Here is a 16,080-nt window from a genome sequence, read left to right on the forward strand (position 1 = left end):
TTAGGGCCAACGTTTCTCAAACCGGGTGGTGCGGGAGGGGGCTGCTTGTTAAAGGTTACAGTTTTCAGGCTCCTCATCCCGGGGGTCCAGGGTGGGACCCGTGTTTCCCTGCCCCAGGCCGGAAGGGAAAGCCGTGATCCCGTCCGACCCTCTCCAACCTTACAGGTGCAAAATCTGAAACCTGGGGAAGCTCAGGCCAGCCGTGGTCCTGACATTTGCCACTGGGCCAGCTCAGGCAGGACAGGAAGAGGGAGGTGTGGGATTGGGAACCCTCCCCCGCCTCGGTGAAGGGGCTGCAGGCGGTGAGGATTTATTGAGCACTTTCTCGGGGCTCTCCTTGTACTTTATCTCCGGGCGGCATGCTCCCCACAGTCGCCTGGCTAGTGGGTGGTGGATGGTGGATGGAGGGTGTTCCGGTATCAGAGCCAGACTCCGATCTGCCTTTCCAGCTGTGGGGACCCCTGGGAAGAGGGGGCTGGGAGGGGGCTGGGGAAGGAGTCTTTAGGCATCATCCCAGCCACAGAGAAGGAAAGTGGGCTAAAGTCGGGGTGTGGAGCCGAGAGCGGTGTCTGGGCCCAGGAGGCCAGGAAAGGTAGGGAGGTGTGGCTGCCAGAGGCAAGGGGCTCCTTCCTCCTCAGGAGGAGGGAGAAACAAAATGAAACCTCAGATGTGTGAGCACCTGCTGGGGGAGCTGAGACTTGCCCCACTCGGCCTCCCTCCCGGAAGTCCTGCTCTGCCTCTTCCGGCTTTCTGCAGCCCCAACTCGGAATCTTTTTCGACCATGGCAGGAAGGGGCTGGTCCCCTGACAGCTCACCAGCGTAGATTAATTGCATACAGCCCCTTGCAGCTGGCATGAGCCCCGCGACAGGCCCTGGGTCTCGGGCTTCCCCCGGAGTGGCCTGCTTGGTGGTGGGGCTGGGCAGTCTGCACAGCTGTCTGCTCTGGGCCTCTCTTCCTGGGGCCAGCACAGGGCCTGGGTCCTGGCCAGGTGTGGCCGCTTCCTGGCTGTGTGGCCTTGGACCTGGAGGACCCTGACCTCTTGCAGTTGTCGCCGGGCTGGTGAGGACCTTCCTAAGCATAGAATCCAGTGGTGTCAAGGTATCCTTGACTTTTGTCCTCAGAGTTTATAGACTGGTCAGGGAGCCAGTGTTGAGTAAGTGATTGGCAAATATTTAGTTGGGAGTGCTGGTAAATTCTGTAAAAGCAAATAACGGTAAGGAGCGTGCCTGCTTGTGGGTTTGGAATAGGATTCCACGAGGGGCAGTAGACAGGGTGACTGTTGATCAGTAAGGGGCACACCTGATGTTGCGGGGCCGGAAACGCACACTCAGCTAACCTGGTAGCGGTGGAAGGTCCTGGCCCCCGTGGCGGCGTGTTCTGGTCATGGGAAGGTGGTGCTGGTGTTAGTGGGCTACAGGGCGTTGGGGCTGGCTTGTGTGCAGTTCCTACCTTAGATTTTTGTCATTGCGGTGGTCCCTCCAGACAGTGCCTGCTTTTGGGGGCTTCTCTGCAGGATCAGGCTGAGGCCACACCCAGCTGTGCCGCATCTGCGCCATGTGGCTCTGGGCAAGGCGCTCAACGTCCCTGGACCTCAGTTTCCCCGCCTGCAAGATGGGTTTGAGGAGCTAATCCGTGCCCACTCAGTGGGGTCCAGTTGGGAGCGTGTGTGTGTGAAGGAGCCCAGCGCCTGACCTGCAGGACGCACAGGGACAGGCTTGCGGCCTAGCTGGGGCAGGGCACGTGGGAGCAGGAGCCAGACAGGCCGGCTGGCACACAAGCCCAGACTCGATCCTTCCCGGGAAACGGCAGCACTCAGGATGCGGTGGATGTGCTGCTGGTTTGGGTGGCGTGACTGTGGGGCTGTGGAAGCGGAGCGTCCATGGTCAGAGCCCGGATGGGCTGGTGGATGGAGCAGGTGGAAGTCCGGGGTCCTCACGCCCTGAGCTCCTTGTTGCAGGTGGCGCCTTAGATGGCCCTCTTTCCACCTGTCGTCTCATGATGGTGACTGCTTTCCTTCTCAGGAATGTCCTGAGTGCACGGTTGGACAGAGACTGGGCCTGGAGGGGTGCTGGGGTGAGAACCGGCCTGCCCTCGCGCTCTTCACGCGTCCGCTGCCCTTGCTCCTAGAGGGGCCTGGAGAAGTCCTGGCTCCCTCAGTTTTTAGCAGAATGAATGGAGTCCTCTCCACGGAGCCCTCCATGGAGCTGGGCCTGCCTCCTAGGCACCATGTGGCCTCGTTCTGGACCCTCTGGCACCTGACAGCCCTGTGTGGCCGTGTGCTGTGTGCTGTGCTGGGCCCTGCTTGTGGCAGGGAGGCCCTGCCCCATGGTGAGCCGTCCATTTGCAGATGCAGAAACCGGGGCCCTGGGGAGGTTAAGTGTGGAACTGACTCCGGTGGTTCGCTGGAAGTGCAGAGCATGGAGTTGAGATCGGGCACCAGGGATGCCTAGGGAGCCTCGATGTGTGAGCTGCCCCACCCCCACCCTGCAGCCCCACACAGTGGTTGCTCCAAAGAGGGCTGGTGTTTGCTCAGGGTCTGAAGTCAGCAGGGGCGGAAGCAGGCTGAGCCCCAAAGAGGTGGCTGGATGCTGGGCTGAGCCATGCCCTAGGGCACCCCAGGCCTCTGAGCCATGTGGCAGGCTGAGGTGAGGGGGAACCCCCAGTATAGCGGGCACACGTGTCCTATCCTATGGCGTCCCGGCTAGCAGTGGTGTCAGAAGCACCCTGGGAAGATAAGGAAGGTGGGATTGGATACCCCTGGGTGGAAACGAGTGCTGGGCTGTGTGTGTGCACATCTCTGGCTCACAGCGGGCCTCACACACTGCCAGGTCCTGGTGTGGCTCCGCACCCAGCAATGTGCGCGATGCTCACAGATGCTCGGGGGACAGATGGGGTGTGAGCGTGGGGCGTGGTGGCCGCTGCTAAGACCCCAAGAATAAAGTGCAGGGAGGCTGGGGAGTGGTGAGGGGCAGGGTCGGCTTTCCCATGGGGTCTGGCAGGTCCCTCTGCCCAGTGACAGCTGAGAACGGCTGTGTGGGGCAGCAAGTGTGCTCCTGGGGTTCGTGGCTGGTGAGCAGGGGGCTGCAGGGGTGCGGGAGTCCCATCATGTCTGTGTTTGGGCCTGAGTCCGTGTCCCTCTGATGTCTGCACCGCACTTGGACTTCTGCCTCCTCTGGAGGAGCCCTGACGGGCCTGGGCCTACAGAGCCCAGCGTCACCATAGAGCAGACCATCCTGTGGGGCCAGCCACGTCTCTGACGCCCGCTGAAGTTTCCCGGATGTAACCGTACTTGCCTGGCCATGGTGTGAAGGGGTGTATGAATGAGGGCTGGTGCTTGTTCCTAAGGGCCATCCTGGCTGACCTCCCTGTCACTGAGGAGGGCTGAGTCGCACCACCTAGGCGCATCATGGGGGCTGAGCACAGGGAGCGAGCGCTCAGTGAATTTAGCGTCCTGTCCTCGGTGCTGTGGCCACCACTGTTGGTGATGATGCTGGGGTGGTCCCCTCCCTCCCTCCTAGGGGGAGACGTCACTAATTCACCATGAGGAGCCATCGGTTAGAGACAGGTGCTCACACTTGAGGGCTGGGAGCATGGGGCTGCCACCACCTGGACCCAGGCTTGGTAGACAGGCTCTGCCTTGTGGGCCGCAGACACTCTGTCCAGGGTCTCCTTGCTTGGCTGCAGTTTTCTATTACTGGGTACTCAGGTTTTTTTGTTGTTGTTAAGATTATTTATTTATTTGAGAGAGAGAGAATGAGAGACAGAGAGCACGAGAGGGAAGAGGGCAGAGGGAGAAGCAGACCCCCCGCCGAGCAGGGAGCCCGATGCGGGACTCGATCCCGGGACTCCAGGATCGTGACCTGAGCCGAAGGCAGTCGCTTAACCGACTGAGCCACCCAGGCGCCCCTGGGTACTCAGGTTTAAGAGAAACCTCTGGGGTGTGCCCATGGAGGAGGAGAGCACTGGGACACCCCCAGATCTGGTCCCTTCCCCACTGCCTAGAAGCAGAGGGTGGAGCCTGCTGAACTCCTAGGTGTGGGGGCCACGGCTCTGACAGGCCAGCCTGGACTCAGAGCACGGAGGCAGTTGAGCCGTAGCCCTCCAGTCCCCAGTTGCTCCTGGATTTCAGAGCCCTAGGGTTGAGGCCATCCTCCATTTACAGGTGGGGAGACCGAGGCTTGCAGCCAGGAGGTGACGTTTGAGCAGAGACCCGACTTCCGAGAGGGGGCAAGCCAGGTAGCTATCGGGGGAGAACACTCCGGCAAAGGGGATGGTGTGCAGGCCCTGAGAAGAGAGGGCAGGTGGAGGTGGCCTGGATGGGGCAGGGGAGCGGGAGTGGCCAGGCCGCGGTGTTCTGAGCTGACCACAGGGGAGAGTGGAGAGCAGAGAGTGGGATGAGGAGCTTGTGCCCCGTGTGAGATGGGGCTCCCAGGTGATGCTCAGGAGCGGCCGCAGGCCTCAGTAATGGCAGGAGAGGTTGCCTGTTGCCAGCAGGTTGGGCTGAGGCCACCTGCCACACCGGCCCTGCTCTGGCTCCTCCAGGCTGGCTGGGGACAGGCAGCATGCTCAGATGAGAGGGAGGGACAGCTGCTCACATAGGCCCTCCCCAGCCTCGCCATCCCGCTTGGAGACAGCAGGCACAGGTCTGATTTCTGTCTCATCTGTAGGGCAGGTGTGTGTGGGGGGTGGGCTCCACCAGGATACAGAGAGAGCCTGGACCTTCCTGCCCACCCTGAGCCACGGGCAACCCTGGGCAGACACCCAGTATTGTCTGTGACACGGCCATGCCCAACACTGGTTTGATTCCCGGGATCCTAACCGAGGCCACCACAGATACCTGCAGCCACATCAGCCCGTGTCCTAACCCTCCCTCCCCTAGAGGCTCTACCAGGCAGTGAGAACCCTCGCCCCACGTGCTGAGGGCTGGGCACTCACTGTGCTGCAGAGCTGCCCGTTGCCCCCACGTCCCTACTCAGAGGGGCAAAGGGTGCTGTCCTTGCTGCTCCTTCTGGTGGCTTTGTTGAGATACAACCCACCTGTTCACAGTGTGCCCTCAATGTTTCCTGTACACTCAGGAGTCCTGCACCCACCACCTCATCCAGTTCCAGAACATTCCATCACCTTCAAGGGAAACCCCGTCCCCATCTGCCGTCACCCCACCCCCAGCCCCCGGGCCCCCACGAGCCCCCTTCCCGTCCGTGGATGAGCCTGTTCCGGATGTGTCACCCACGTGGACTCACACCCCGTGTGGCCTTCCGTGTCTGGTTCCCTCCCTGAGCGTCCCGCCCCCATCAATGGTCACTCCCCACCTTCTCCCCCGCCCCCCGCCCCCCGAGCCCCCTTCCCATCCGCAGATGAGCCTGTTCTGTGTGTGTTACCCACGTGACTCACACCCCGCGTGGCCTTCCGTGTCCGGGTCCCTCCCTGAGCGTCCCTGCCCCCATCAATGGTCACTCCCCACCTTCTCCCCCGCCCCCGGCCCCCACGAGCCCCCTTCCCGTCTGTGGATGAGCCTGTTCCGGACGTGTCACCCACGTGGACTCACACCCCGTGTGGCCTTCTGTGTCTGGTTCCCTCCCTGAGCGTCGTGGGCTCGGGGTCCGTCCCCGGGGCCGCGCGTATGGGCGCCTGGCTCCTGTCTGCGGCCGAGGGACGCTCCGGTGCGTGGGTGGGCCACATCCACCTGCGCACGGACACTGGGGTTGTCGCCACCTTTTGGCTGCCGTGAGTGGGGCCGCTGTGGACGTGCAGTTGCGGGTTTGGTGTGACGTGCGTTTTCGTGTCTCGGCCGTGTACCCAGCCGTGGAATTGCAGGGTCGTCCGGTGACTCCGTGTGCAACTTTTCGAGGAACTGCGTGACTGTCCCCGCCGGCGTGGCGGATGGTTCTGAGGTCTCCACGTCCTCGCCGGCACTTGTCATTGGTGTTGGAGTCGGGCCGTCCTGGTGTCTCCAGGCTCTGGTTTGCACTTGCCCGCTGACCGACGGTGCTGGGCGTCGTTCTCCGGCTCCCTGCCATCCGTGTGTCTTTCGAGAACTGTCTTGGTTCTTTGGCCGTTTTTTCACTGGGTTATTTGTGTTTTTGTCGCTGAACTGTTAGACGCGTTTATACGTCCTGGATACCAGTTCCTACGACCTGTGCACCTCCTTCTTGTGCTCCCCACTTGGCTCAGACAGTGTCCTTTGGGGCCCCCTTTGCTTTCGGCGTGCAGGAAGGTGAGGGGACGTGGCCCGCCCACTGTGGCTCCCCTGGGACTGTCCGCAGCCGTCCCCCCACCTTCTCTGCCACTCAGCAGGCGGGGGCAGACCCTGCACTGGTGGCTGGTGGTGGGGCTCTGGGACCCACGGCTGGGGGCTTGTGCCTGTGGCTCCCCTGGGGCCGGTCCCCCACTGTCCAGTTGGGACAGCACTGGTGGGCCGGGGGGAGGGGGCGTGGCCAGTGGGGATGGGGTCACAGGCCCTGTGCCAGGGCTGCTGGAACGTCCCAGAAATGCCACCACGGGACACCCACAGGCTGGTCCCTGTGCCCGGGTGGTGCTTCCCCCCCTCCGCGGCCCCCTCCTGGGACTTGAGCTACTGAGGCCTCCATAGTCCTGGGGCTCCATGGTCACCCATGCGACCGCCCCGGAGCTTGGGGCAGGTGCCTCTGTGCACGTGGGGGGCACTCACAGAATGTCGTCCATCTGTGCAAGTCAGGAACTGCTCGGTGGACCCGCATCAGCTGGCCTGTTTGGTACAGGCCTTGTCAGAGCCTTCAGCAGCTGACGTGGCTGAGTGGAGACCTTGAAACGACTTCTGTCGTCCCGAGGAACATAGGCTGATGGACTGTGGGACTGTGGGACGGTGGGGAGATGACCCGGGAGCGTGGGCCCCACCTGCAGCAGGGCAGCAGGTCCAGGGGGCTCCAGTCACGCCACGGCTGATGGGTGTCCGTACACAGGCCCCACCCAGGCCCACCCAGCGGGGCCTCTGCCAGCTCCGACTCTGGGCTTGAGCAGTTTCACAGGTGTGCCTGGAGCTCGTCCTGTGGGGGTGTCCAGCTAGCTCAGCCCGGGGGCAGGGACCCCAAGATTGCACTCACCTGCCCTCTCCTCTGCAGGATTACATCTGCCCCAGATGCGAGTCTGGTTTTATTGAGGAGCTTCCAGAAGAGACCAGGTAACACGGCCCAGGTGCACGCTGGCCGGACCAGGCCCCTCGGGGTGCGGACGGGGCTGTGGCCAGGACGCGGGGTGCTGCACCGAATGCTGGTTCAGTTCTGGGGGCAGACAGAGCCTGGATGGGCCACGGTGGGTTGGGGGGGTAGGGGAGATGACCCCCCCCTTCCTGACCCAGGGCACGGGCAGGGCTTCAGAGGGGGACGGTGGCCCTGGGTCCCGGTGGGACACCCCCACTGCTGACTTTGCCCGTCCTCCCAGGAGTACAGAGAATGGGTCCGCCCCCTCCACAGCCCCCACGGACCAGAGCAGGCCACCATTCGAGGTGAGTCTGGCCCCAGATTGCACCCTTTCCTGCAGGCAGCTACCCACCCCTCCCCTCGCCTCACAGGACTGCTCCTCCTGCCTGACCCTTGACTGCTGGGCCGCTCCTTCCTCCGTTATCCCACACATGGCAAGGTCCCCTGGTGTGTCCCCATCCCTCAGAGCCCTGACCCCAGGACAGCACCCCTCGGCGCATGGAGGAAACGTGGGGTCCAGGCAAGGGGCTGGGCTGGGCAGGACCCAGGTGGCAGCTCAGGGCTCCTGCCCCTGCCCGTGATCACGGCCCTCCTCCCCACAGACCGTGGACCAGCACCTGTTCACGCTGCCGCAGGGCTACGGCCAGTTTGCTTTCGGCATCTTTGACGACAGCTTCGAGATCCCCACGTTCCCCCCTGGGGCGCAGACCGATGAGGGCAGGGACCCCGAGAGCCGGCGGGAGAGAGAGCAACACTCCCGGCACCGATATGGTGCCCGGCAGCCCCGCGCCCGCCTCACTGCACGGCGGGCCACCGGCCGGCACGAAGGCGTCCCCACGCTGGAAGGGTGAGGCACCTGGGGGTAGCCGGCGGCTGGGGCGCTCGTGGGAGTCTTACAACCTGTCCCATCCCGACTCAGGCAGACTGACCATCTGCCCTTCTAGAAGGTTCTGTGGGCACAGAGGGCGTGGCTGCTAGTTCTGGAGCTGACCTCTGGGCAGGGCAGTTCCCCAGTGCATCCAGGCAGATTTTGCCTGAGCCCACCATGCTGATGGGGTGCAGAGGGGGACCCTAAAGTGTGGCCTGAGGGCCTGAGGATGCGGCGGGACCTGGACAGGGCCAGGGGGCCTCTTGTGCACTTAGTTGCCCCCGTCCTTCTGAGAGGGGTCTCTGCCTCTCCCCTGCAACCCCTGCCCGCATGCCCATCGGCTCAGACACGGCTGGTTCCCATTTGGGTCCTTGTCTCCCAGGGCGGCAGGCAAATGGGGTGGGTTTCTGGCATCCGTGCTCCTCAGCAGAGCCCCAGGCTCCCTCCATGCTGGGGTTGGCACCAGGACGGCTTCCTTGAAAGTTGAGGCTTGTTCAGAAGGACTGGGGGTAAAAAGGAAACGTTCCTCGGAGGGCCCGCCCCCAGAGGGTACAGGGCCAGGCTTCTCCAGCGTTTTCATGGCTGGAACTTGGCCCTACACAGAGCAGCGCCTGTGTCTCTTAAGATGGGTTTAGATGCACAGGGAGCCCCGACGTGCTCTGTCCTGTTCGATTCCAGCCAAGGACACAGTCTGGGCTGCCCTGATGCCCCTGGTGTCCCCCATCTGTGAGCTGCCCTGCAGCGGCTGCCCCAGGCTCGGGCCCTGGCTTCACTGCGACCTCAGCCGGCACATTTCAGGGCCGCTGCGAATGGCGGGGCTGGGAACCTCCGGGATGCGCCCCCAGGTTGTAAGACAGGGAGCGATGTGATGTGGTTCGCGCTCACAGGCGCTGTCCAGGCCTCCGGGATCAATGAGGGTCTGTCTCGTGTCTGAGTCTTCGCAAATCTTCTTGGTTGAAAACATAGCCTTTAAACGCTGTGAATTTCGAAGCTGGACATGTGTCTCCTCTGCTTCCTCCTCTGGGGTGCCCAGCCTCGGAGGGTGCTGACCACAGGCTGGGCCTCCCACTCTGTTCCAGGATCATCCAGCAGCTGGTCAATGGTATCATCACTCCTGCCAGCATCCCCAGCCTGGGCCTGGGCCCCTGGTGAGTAGGTGGGCGGGTCCCCTTGCGCCCTGCCCGGCCCCTCCGCCACTTGAACCCCAGACCTCTCTGTGCAGGGGTGTCCTGCACTCAAACCCGATGGACTATGCCTGGGGGGCCAACGGCCTGGATGCCATCATCACGCAGGTACAGGGTCACCTCCCCGAGGAGGGCACGGGGGTCGCTATCTTTCCTGCTGAGGATGAGGAGCTTGATGGGCCCTGCTCCCAGAGGCCGAGAGAGTCCTTGGTGTGGATGCCCTGCTCCCCAGCTCTCCATAACTCCCATCCTGAGGCTGGGGTGCCCCACGTGGACCTCCACATTCTCCTGAGCTGCCCCGGGGACGGGGTGGTCACCGTGCACTTGGCGGCCCTTGTGAGGCCTTTTGCTGGTGAACTGTGGTGCGCTTCCCCACAGCAGGACCCAGCCCTCTGGCTCTAGCTGACAGGAGGCCTCAGGGACCAGCCCCTGGGTGGGACCCTCTGCGCTGGGAGAGGTCGCACTGTCCCCAGGGCTGCAGCTGCCCTGGGTGCAAGGTGACCCTGACTGGACATGCGGACGGGTGGGTAGGAGCGTGGGGCTCAGCCTCGTGGGGGGATCCGGGGACCAGGAAAAACACAGCCTTGGTGCTTTTGCAGGTAACCCAGCCTTGCATTTCAGAGCCCTTCGGGGCGAGGGGCCGCACCTGCCTACCGAGCTCCCGGCACTCTGGCCTCTTGTCTTTCAGCTCCTCAATCAGTTTGAAAACACAGGCCCCCCGCCTGCAGACAAAGAGAAAATCCAGGCCCTCCCCACCGTCCCCGTCACGGAGGAACACGTAGGTGTGTGTCTCTCGGCCCCTGTCCCGACACTGTCTGTGTCTCGTCCCCCAGGACGCCGGGTGTGGCCTCGGCCCCTGCGTGCCCCGGCGGGGGGTGGCGGGCAGGCTCCCCCGCGGGTCTCGGCGGTCACAGGCACCCGTCCCGCAGGCTCCGGGCTGGAGTGCCCCGTGTGCAAGGATGACTACGGACTGGGGGAGCGCGTGCGGCAGCTGCCCTGCAGTCACCTCTTTCACGACGGCTGCATCGTGCCCTGGCTGCAGCAGGTGAGCCGGTGCCCCCCCCCCCCCCCCCCGCGGCCCCCCCCCCCCGCTCTGCCTCTGAACCGGCCCTCCCTCTGTCCCCGCGAAGCACGACAGCTGCCCCGTGTGCCGGAAAAGCCTCACTGGTCAGAACACAGCCACCAACCCCCCGGGCCTGACCGGCGTGAGCTTCTCGTCCTCGTCGTCGTCGTCGTCCTCCAGCTCGCCCAGCAACGAAAACCCGGCCGGCAACTCCTGAGCCCCCCGCCCCCGCCTCGGGCCGGCCCCCAGCCTGAGCACAGGACCTCGCCCGCACCAGGCCCTGCGGGGAGGTGGGGGGGGCGCCGCGAGCTGGAGCCTGGAGGTGCCCCCACCCGCCTCGGCTCCCGCATCGCCCCCCCCCCCACGGCGGGCAGAGAGACTCGGACGACCACCGCCTCCAGGCTGGAGCAAGCTCCGCCCTCCCCACGGTTGTCTGGCGCGGGGGCCTGGGCACACAGCGCCCCCGGGGCGTCCCCGGCTCCCCCACCCGTTTGTCTCTAACCTCACCCTCCACACAGTCAACGGCGGAAAGGTTTTTATAATTTTAAATTATTACTGCTTTGAAATAAATGGACGTTTTAGCTCACACGCGGCCCTGCATGATCTGTGGAAAGACCGGGTGGAGCCACTAGGCCGGGGTCTCCGCGACGCCTGGACAGGCCACCAGCCCCCAACCCAAGCGCAGGGGGCTCGGGACCACAGGATGACCAGCAAAACAAGAACAAAACTGCTCCGACAGACGTTTTTTAAAGGAAAAAATATGTGTATCTTGAAAGCTATTTAAAAATACACCTACTTAGAAAGAGAAGCAGGTGGTTGGCGTTTTCCTTCCGCGCGGGCGCTGGGGGCGGGCCGAGCTGTGCGGCCGCGAGGTCGGGCTTCTCGGGCCTCAGCCAGCTCCGCGGCCTCAGACCCGACCCGGGAGCGCGCCGGCAGCCCCCCCGCCTGAAGACGCCAGAGCTTCCCTGAGCGTGAAGGCCGCGGCCGCTGGAAAAGCCCCGTCCGCGGGGGCCCTGCCCGCGGGGCCGCTGACCGCGCAGGTTTGTGTGGCTACAGGGACCAGCGGCCTCCACCGACCGCAGTGAGCGCCCTCTGACTGCCCGCTCCCTGCCTTTGTCCTCTGTATTGTAGTGGGAGGGGCCTGCGGGGAGGGGTGGGAGCCTGCGCCCCGCCCCAGGGACTGTCGCCCTCCCCACGCGGAATGTCCCACCTTGCCTGGGGTGGGACACCCGAGCGGAACTGCCGGGCCCAGCTCGGCTGGGGTTTGAACCTGGGCTCTGCACCCCTTTTCCTTCGGCTGGGGCTCAGCCTGGCGGTGAGGGCTCAGGGGTGCTGGGAGGGCGGCTGCCCCGGGTCCCGCCGAGCCCCTGGAGGATGCTGGCATGGGGCCCCCATGGCCTGCACGCGGCACCCACTCCCACTCCGAGCCCTGCCTGCCCCACGGGAGCGCGGGAGCTCTGGAGCTCTGACCGCGGTTGCAGTGCAAGCACCTCCAGACTGTGCGCGCCGTGTGTTTGCTCTACGGCCGCTGTGACCAACACACCGATTCTCTGACAGTTCTGGGCTCAGAAATACAGAATGGAGGGCTGGTGTCCCCTCGTCCCCCTGCGGCCCCCGGGAGACCCGGCTCCGGCCTCTTCCTGGCCCGCGGCCCCCCTCCATCCTCACCGCCAGCAGCGTGGGGTCTGCCCATCTCTGGGACTCCCACCCTCTGCTTCCCCCTTGTGAGGGCCTCGTGAGGACGCCGGGCCCCCCGGGAACCCAGGGTCACACCCTCCTCGGGGGCCCTGACAAGGTCCCCTCTGCCACGTGAGAGGACACGTCCCAGGTCCCGGGACCAGGACGGGGACCGGTCACCCCGTTGCATGTCCATGTCGCCCTCTCTCCCCCAGCCCTCAGACCTCACTCTGCCCCAGCCTCTCCCACCTCCTCCCTGCCTCAAACACCCCAATGGGCTCCCACCTCAGAGCCTTTGCCTAGGCCACGTCTCAGCCCTTTGGTGACTACATGGCCCTGTCCTTCAGGCTCCATCCCCGGGGTGGGGCCTTTCTGGGGCCTCCGTGCCCCACCCCCCGCTTGTGACTGGACACCTGTGTCCACCTCCCCTCCGACTCAGGAGCTCCCTGGGGGTCAGGCCGTGTCTGCGGGGGTCCCGCAGCACCCCCAGCCCGCCACACAGCAGACACTCCATGAATCCTTGGGGAAAAGACGAGTGACCAGACGTGCTTGGCCACGGCCTGAGCTCGCCGGCCCCCGGCCCCTGGACATGCAGCTCAGGCATGCTGCGGACCTGGGGACTTCAGGAGACCAGGACAGGCAGGAAGTGGGTGGACAGGTGGTGCCGCTGTGTCCGGCCCCCACGCCGCGGGGCCCCCCGCCCATCCAGCGCCAGGAACATGGGCCGACCACGGTGACGCCAGCGGAGGGAGGCGTAGGTGTTGTAGCCGTTCTCCTCGATGCGCTCCTGGAACCTGCAGTGGGCAGTGTAGACCCGCTTCGGGGGGTCGGGTGTGTGAGGTGGGCCACCGGACACCCCCCCACCAGACACCCGCCCACTAGAAGCCCCACGAGCTGCACTCACCGACCCGTAGAGGTGGCCCCCGCGGTTCATGGCCACGTAGAAGCCCGTGTGCACAGCCTTGAGGGCCACGACGCCCACGTGGATGGAGCGGATCTCAATGATGCCTGGGGGTGGGGAGGTTGGGGGTGGGGTTGGTTAGGGCCTGCTGCCCACCGTCCGCTCATCCACTTACTCTGGCTGGCTCGTTCTCGCAGCTAACACTCACCAAGCGCTTACTGTGTGCTTGGCCCTGGCTTGTCCCTGACACAGGGGAGCACAGAGGCCCTGCCAGGAGCACTCCAAGGATGGGGCTGATGGAGGGGCAGGAAGGACTCTCAAGCCAGTGTGAAGACCTGAGGCAGGACGGGCCCTGCCAGGCGGGAGGACGTCAGCCCGGAGGGGCCGGCCTCTTGGGCCCTGAGGAGCCCCAGCCAGGTTGGAAGCTCAGAGCAGGGAGGGCCCTGGCGGGTCAAGGCTGAGAAAACCAAGGCAGAGGAGGCGGGGACTGCCTGGGCACAAGTGAGGCATAACAGGTGTAGACCCCCTAGCGGCAGCCACACAGGCGGTGCTCGCCTCCCACCCTGGCCACTGAGATGACGGGAGCTCCAGATGGGAGGCGTGGCAGGAGGCGGTGGGATGGGGGGGGCAGCATGGTGTGCTCAGCTCCATGATAGTCACTGCTGCTGCTGGAGCCCCAACCATATGCCAAGCACTGCACCCCACAACCCCAGGTGGGAGGTGCCGACTGTGCCTACTTCCCAGAGAGGGAAACTGAGGCCTGGGAAGTGGCAGATGGGTGACCCCAGAGGAGCCTTGCCCCACTCTGAGCAGTCCAGCAAGGCAGACCCAGGGGATGAGCAGCTGCCCATACCCTCGACCCACCCATGTACCAGGGCCTATTCTGGAGTCCAGGCCTTGCCCTCTGGTCTTCAGTCTGGACTTGGATGCCTGAGGTGATGGGGAGCTCACCCCATGTCACATGGGACCTCTGTACCTGCTACCTCCACTATCAGGCACCCAGGTCCTTCTCTCTACATTAGAGTCAACTCAAGCCCACCTCCTTGGAGAGGCCCCACACCTCTCCAGCAAAGCTGCCCCCCCAGTCATCTCCTGTACATCACCCTGTTTTCATTTTCTTTGCACCCTACATGGCCTCCTGTGAAATAACCAAATTAGCCATCCACTTGTTTAACGGCTTTACCCTCTGCTGTGGGAGCCCCATGAAGGTGGGCTGTCCAGGTCACTGCTATGTCCCCTGTGCCCACTACAGCATACAATAGGTACCCAATTAATAACTACAGAATTAACGAAGGAGAGAAGAGCTCCAAGCGCCTCCCCCCCCCCACAGAGCCATCAACCATGTCACCACCATTGCTGCCCAGATGGGGAAACTGAGGCTCAGAGAGAAGCAGCAACTGTCCCAAACCACCCAGAAGATCCAGCCTGAAGACACCCTGCCTGTGCCCACCACCGATGGACTGGCCCAGCCAGTCCCCCTGTCATTGTCCTTGTCCGGTGAGGCTAATGAGAGCCTTGGGAGCCCGATGAAAGCAGCTGGAAGGGCAGGGGGTGATTATCTGCCCTAATGGCAGTGATTCAGGCAGTGGCCAGTGATTAGCTATCCCCCCAGCCCAGGCCTCAGAGCTCTGAGCAGACCAAGACAGGCCCACAGGGTCACTGAGGCTCTAGGTCCCCAGTGATCCCCAGGGTCCTCCTTCTCTTTTGCCCCCATGTCTCCTCTTGCCTCAGACATTCCACACTTATTGAGTGCCTACTGTTTGCTGGGCAGGGCATCAGGGACAGTGACTCCAACTTGACAAGGTTCTGGGCATTAAGGAGCCCCAGCAACACCCCCACCCGCACCCCAGCAGTGTGACCCTGGGCAGGTCATTTCCCCTCTCTGTGCTTCATCTACCAAAAGGATGTGTGGGAAGAAAGAGAGGGGTCCCTCACTCGGGCACGTTCTGGGTTTGGATTTGCATTGTGGGGAGTCCAGAGTTCAGACCCTAGCTCTGCTTCCACTTCCTTATATAGCTGGGTCCTGGGGTCGCCGCCTCCCCTCTGTAAGTGGACCCAGTGACCTCAGCTACTCAACCACTCAGCTATTCTGCAAAGACCTTTCTCTGCTGCGGAGCCAGGCCAGCGTGGGGAGCTTCCTCTGGGACCCCTACCTCACCTGTGCAGCCCTCCCAGCGCGTGCGCTGGACCCACTTCACGGTTGAGGAAACTGAGGCCCCCGCCGGGGAGTGACTTGGCTGACACCACACACCCTCACGGGACAGAGGACCTGGCTCGTCCTTACTCCTGCCGCCGCCCCTGTCCTTCCTGCCGGACTGTCTACCCCGCACCCCCTCCCCGAACTCACTGTCGGCGCCGTGGCGCCAGCGGGTCCCCTGCACGCGGCCGCCGGGGTCCACGCGCAGGAAGAAGTGGGTGGAGGACAGAAGGCGCCGCCAGCGCACGTCGCCCTCCAGGTGTGGGTAGCTGCGCGGTCTCCGCGGACTGCTCGGGGTCCCCGCGGCGCCGGGCGCTCGTGCTAGCAGCAGCCACGCCAGGCCCAGCCACAGGCGCCCGCGCATGGCCCCGCGCCCGGCTCGCCGTCGGCTCTTGCCTCCCCCCGCGCGTCCGCAGCTCGGCCATCGCCGCGGCGGGGGCGGGGCGCCCTGCAGGGCCAGCCCGCGCGGGCCAATAGGGAGCCTCGGGGCGGGGCCTGAGCCACAGGGGGCGGGCCTGGGGCGAGAGGGCGGGGCCACGGGCAAGGAGCCGTCCAGTGGAGAGGCTGCGGCTGGCCAGTGCGGGCGCCTCGGGGGCGGGGCCAGAGCCGCAGGGGCGGGGCAACGAGGCGACTGGGGCGGGGCCAGGGCGTGGGGCGGGGCCCATTCGGGAAAACTCTCCTGCCTCCGCGCGTGTTTGTCTTGCGGGGTGGGGAGTGCGTGTCCGTGAGTCACCGGCTTAGCTTGCAGGGGCTGCGGGGGCGTGGGTGTGAGAGAGGCGGGCCCGCAGAGACACGGAGGGAGACAGAGACAGAGAGACTTCCGAGACAGGGACACGGACAGCTACAGGGAGAGACACAGGGAAGGGCGGCTAAGAGAGTCCGATCTGTGAGAGACAGTGAGTTGGACAGAGACACAGGGAGCAACAGAGCTGCTCAGGGGTCAGAGACTGGGTGGGTAGTCCTGGCCTGCATGTCTGTGCCAGCCCGGCCTCCGCACTGGGCATGCCACGGGGA

The 16,080-nt window shown here is 64.4% G+C and overlaps 2 protein-coding genes across 4 annotated transcripts in view; one reads left to right on the forward strand and one right to left on the reverse strand.

The window, feature by feature from the left end:
• The window catches only part of RNF126 (ring finger protein 126), an 11,760-nt gene extending 666 nt beyond the window's left edge, over positions 1-11,094 (forward strand). The window contains exons 2-9 of one of the 2 annotated variants that reach the window (XM_021705041.2): positions 7,099-7,157; positions 7,418-7,481; positions 7,779-8,023; positions 9,124-9,192; positions 9,267-9,336; positions 9,917-10,010; positions 10,158-10,273; positions 10,359-11,094. In XM_021705041.2, the coding sequence (XP_021560716.1) occupies positions 7,099-7,157; positions 7,418-7,481; positions 7,779-8,023; positions 9,124-9,192; positions 9,267-9,336; positions 9,917-10,010; positions 10,158-10,273; positions 10,359-10,508 (867 nt within the window). In that variant the 3' untranslated portion in view covers positions 10,509-11,094. The remainder of the gene's footprint in view (positions 1-7,098; positions 7,158-7,417; positions 7,482-7,778; positions 8,024-9,123; positions 9,193-9,266; positions 9,337-9,916; positions 10,011-10,157; positions 10,274-10,358) is intronic. The other variant, XM_044918901.1, reaches the window with a different exon arrangement.
• A 1,146-nt stretch (positions 11,095-12,240) lies between these two features.
• On the reverse strand, positions 12,241-15,483 carry FGF22 (fibroblast growth factor 22). Of its 2 annotated transcripts, none has more exons than XM_021705415.1 (3): positions 15,217-15,483; positions 12,873-12,976; positions 12,241-12,762 (listed from the first exon to the last, which is right to left on the reverse strand). In XM_021705415.1, exons 1-3 carry the CDS (start codon positions 15,428-15,430, stop codon positions 12,565-12,567), a joined length of 516 nt encoding a protein of 171 aa, XP_021561090.1. In that variant the 5' UTR covers positions 15,431-15,483; the 3' UTR covers positions 12,241-12,564. The 2 variants fall into 2 exon arrangements, with proteins under 2 accessions (XP_021561090.1, XP_021561089.1); XM_021705414.1 differs by having other exon boundaries at positions 12,241-12,785.
• Positions 15,484-16,080: the final 597 nt, after the last annotated feature.

This window comes from Neomonachus schauinslandi, chromosome 1 (assembly GCF_002201575.2).
Source record: "Neomonachus schauinslandi chromosome 1, ASM220157v2, whole genome shotgun sequence".
NCBI classification, from domain to species: domain Eukaryota; kingdom Metazoa; phylum Chordata; class Mammalia; order Carnivora; family Phocidae; genus Neomonachus; species Neomonachus schauinslandi.

Coding starts and splice junctions, on each gene's coding strand:
- FGF22 (XM_021705415.1), bottom strand. CDS start 15,430: ATGCGCGGGCGCCTGTGGCTGGGCCTGGCGTGGCTGCTGCTAGCACGA. Junction 12,977..15,216: donor CTGGCGCCACGGCGCCGACA/GTGAGTTCGGGG, acceptor CCCCACCCCCAG/GCATCATTGAGATCCGCTCC. Junction 12,763..12,872: donor GGGGCCACCTCTACGGGTCG/GTGAGTGCAGCT, acceptor TGCCCACTGCAG/GTTCCAGGAGCGCATCGAGG.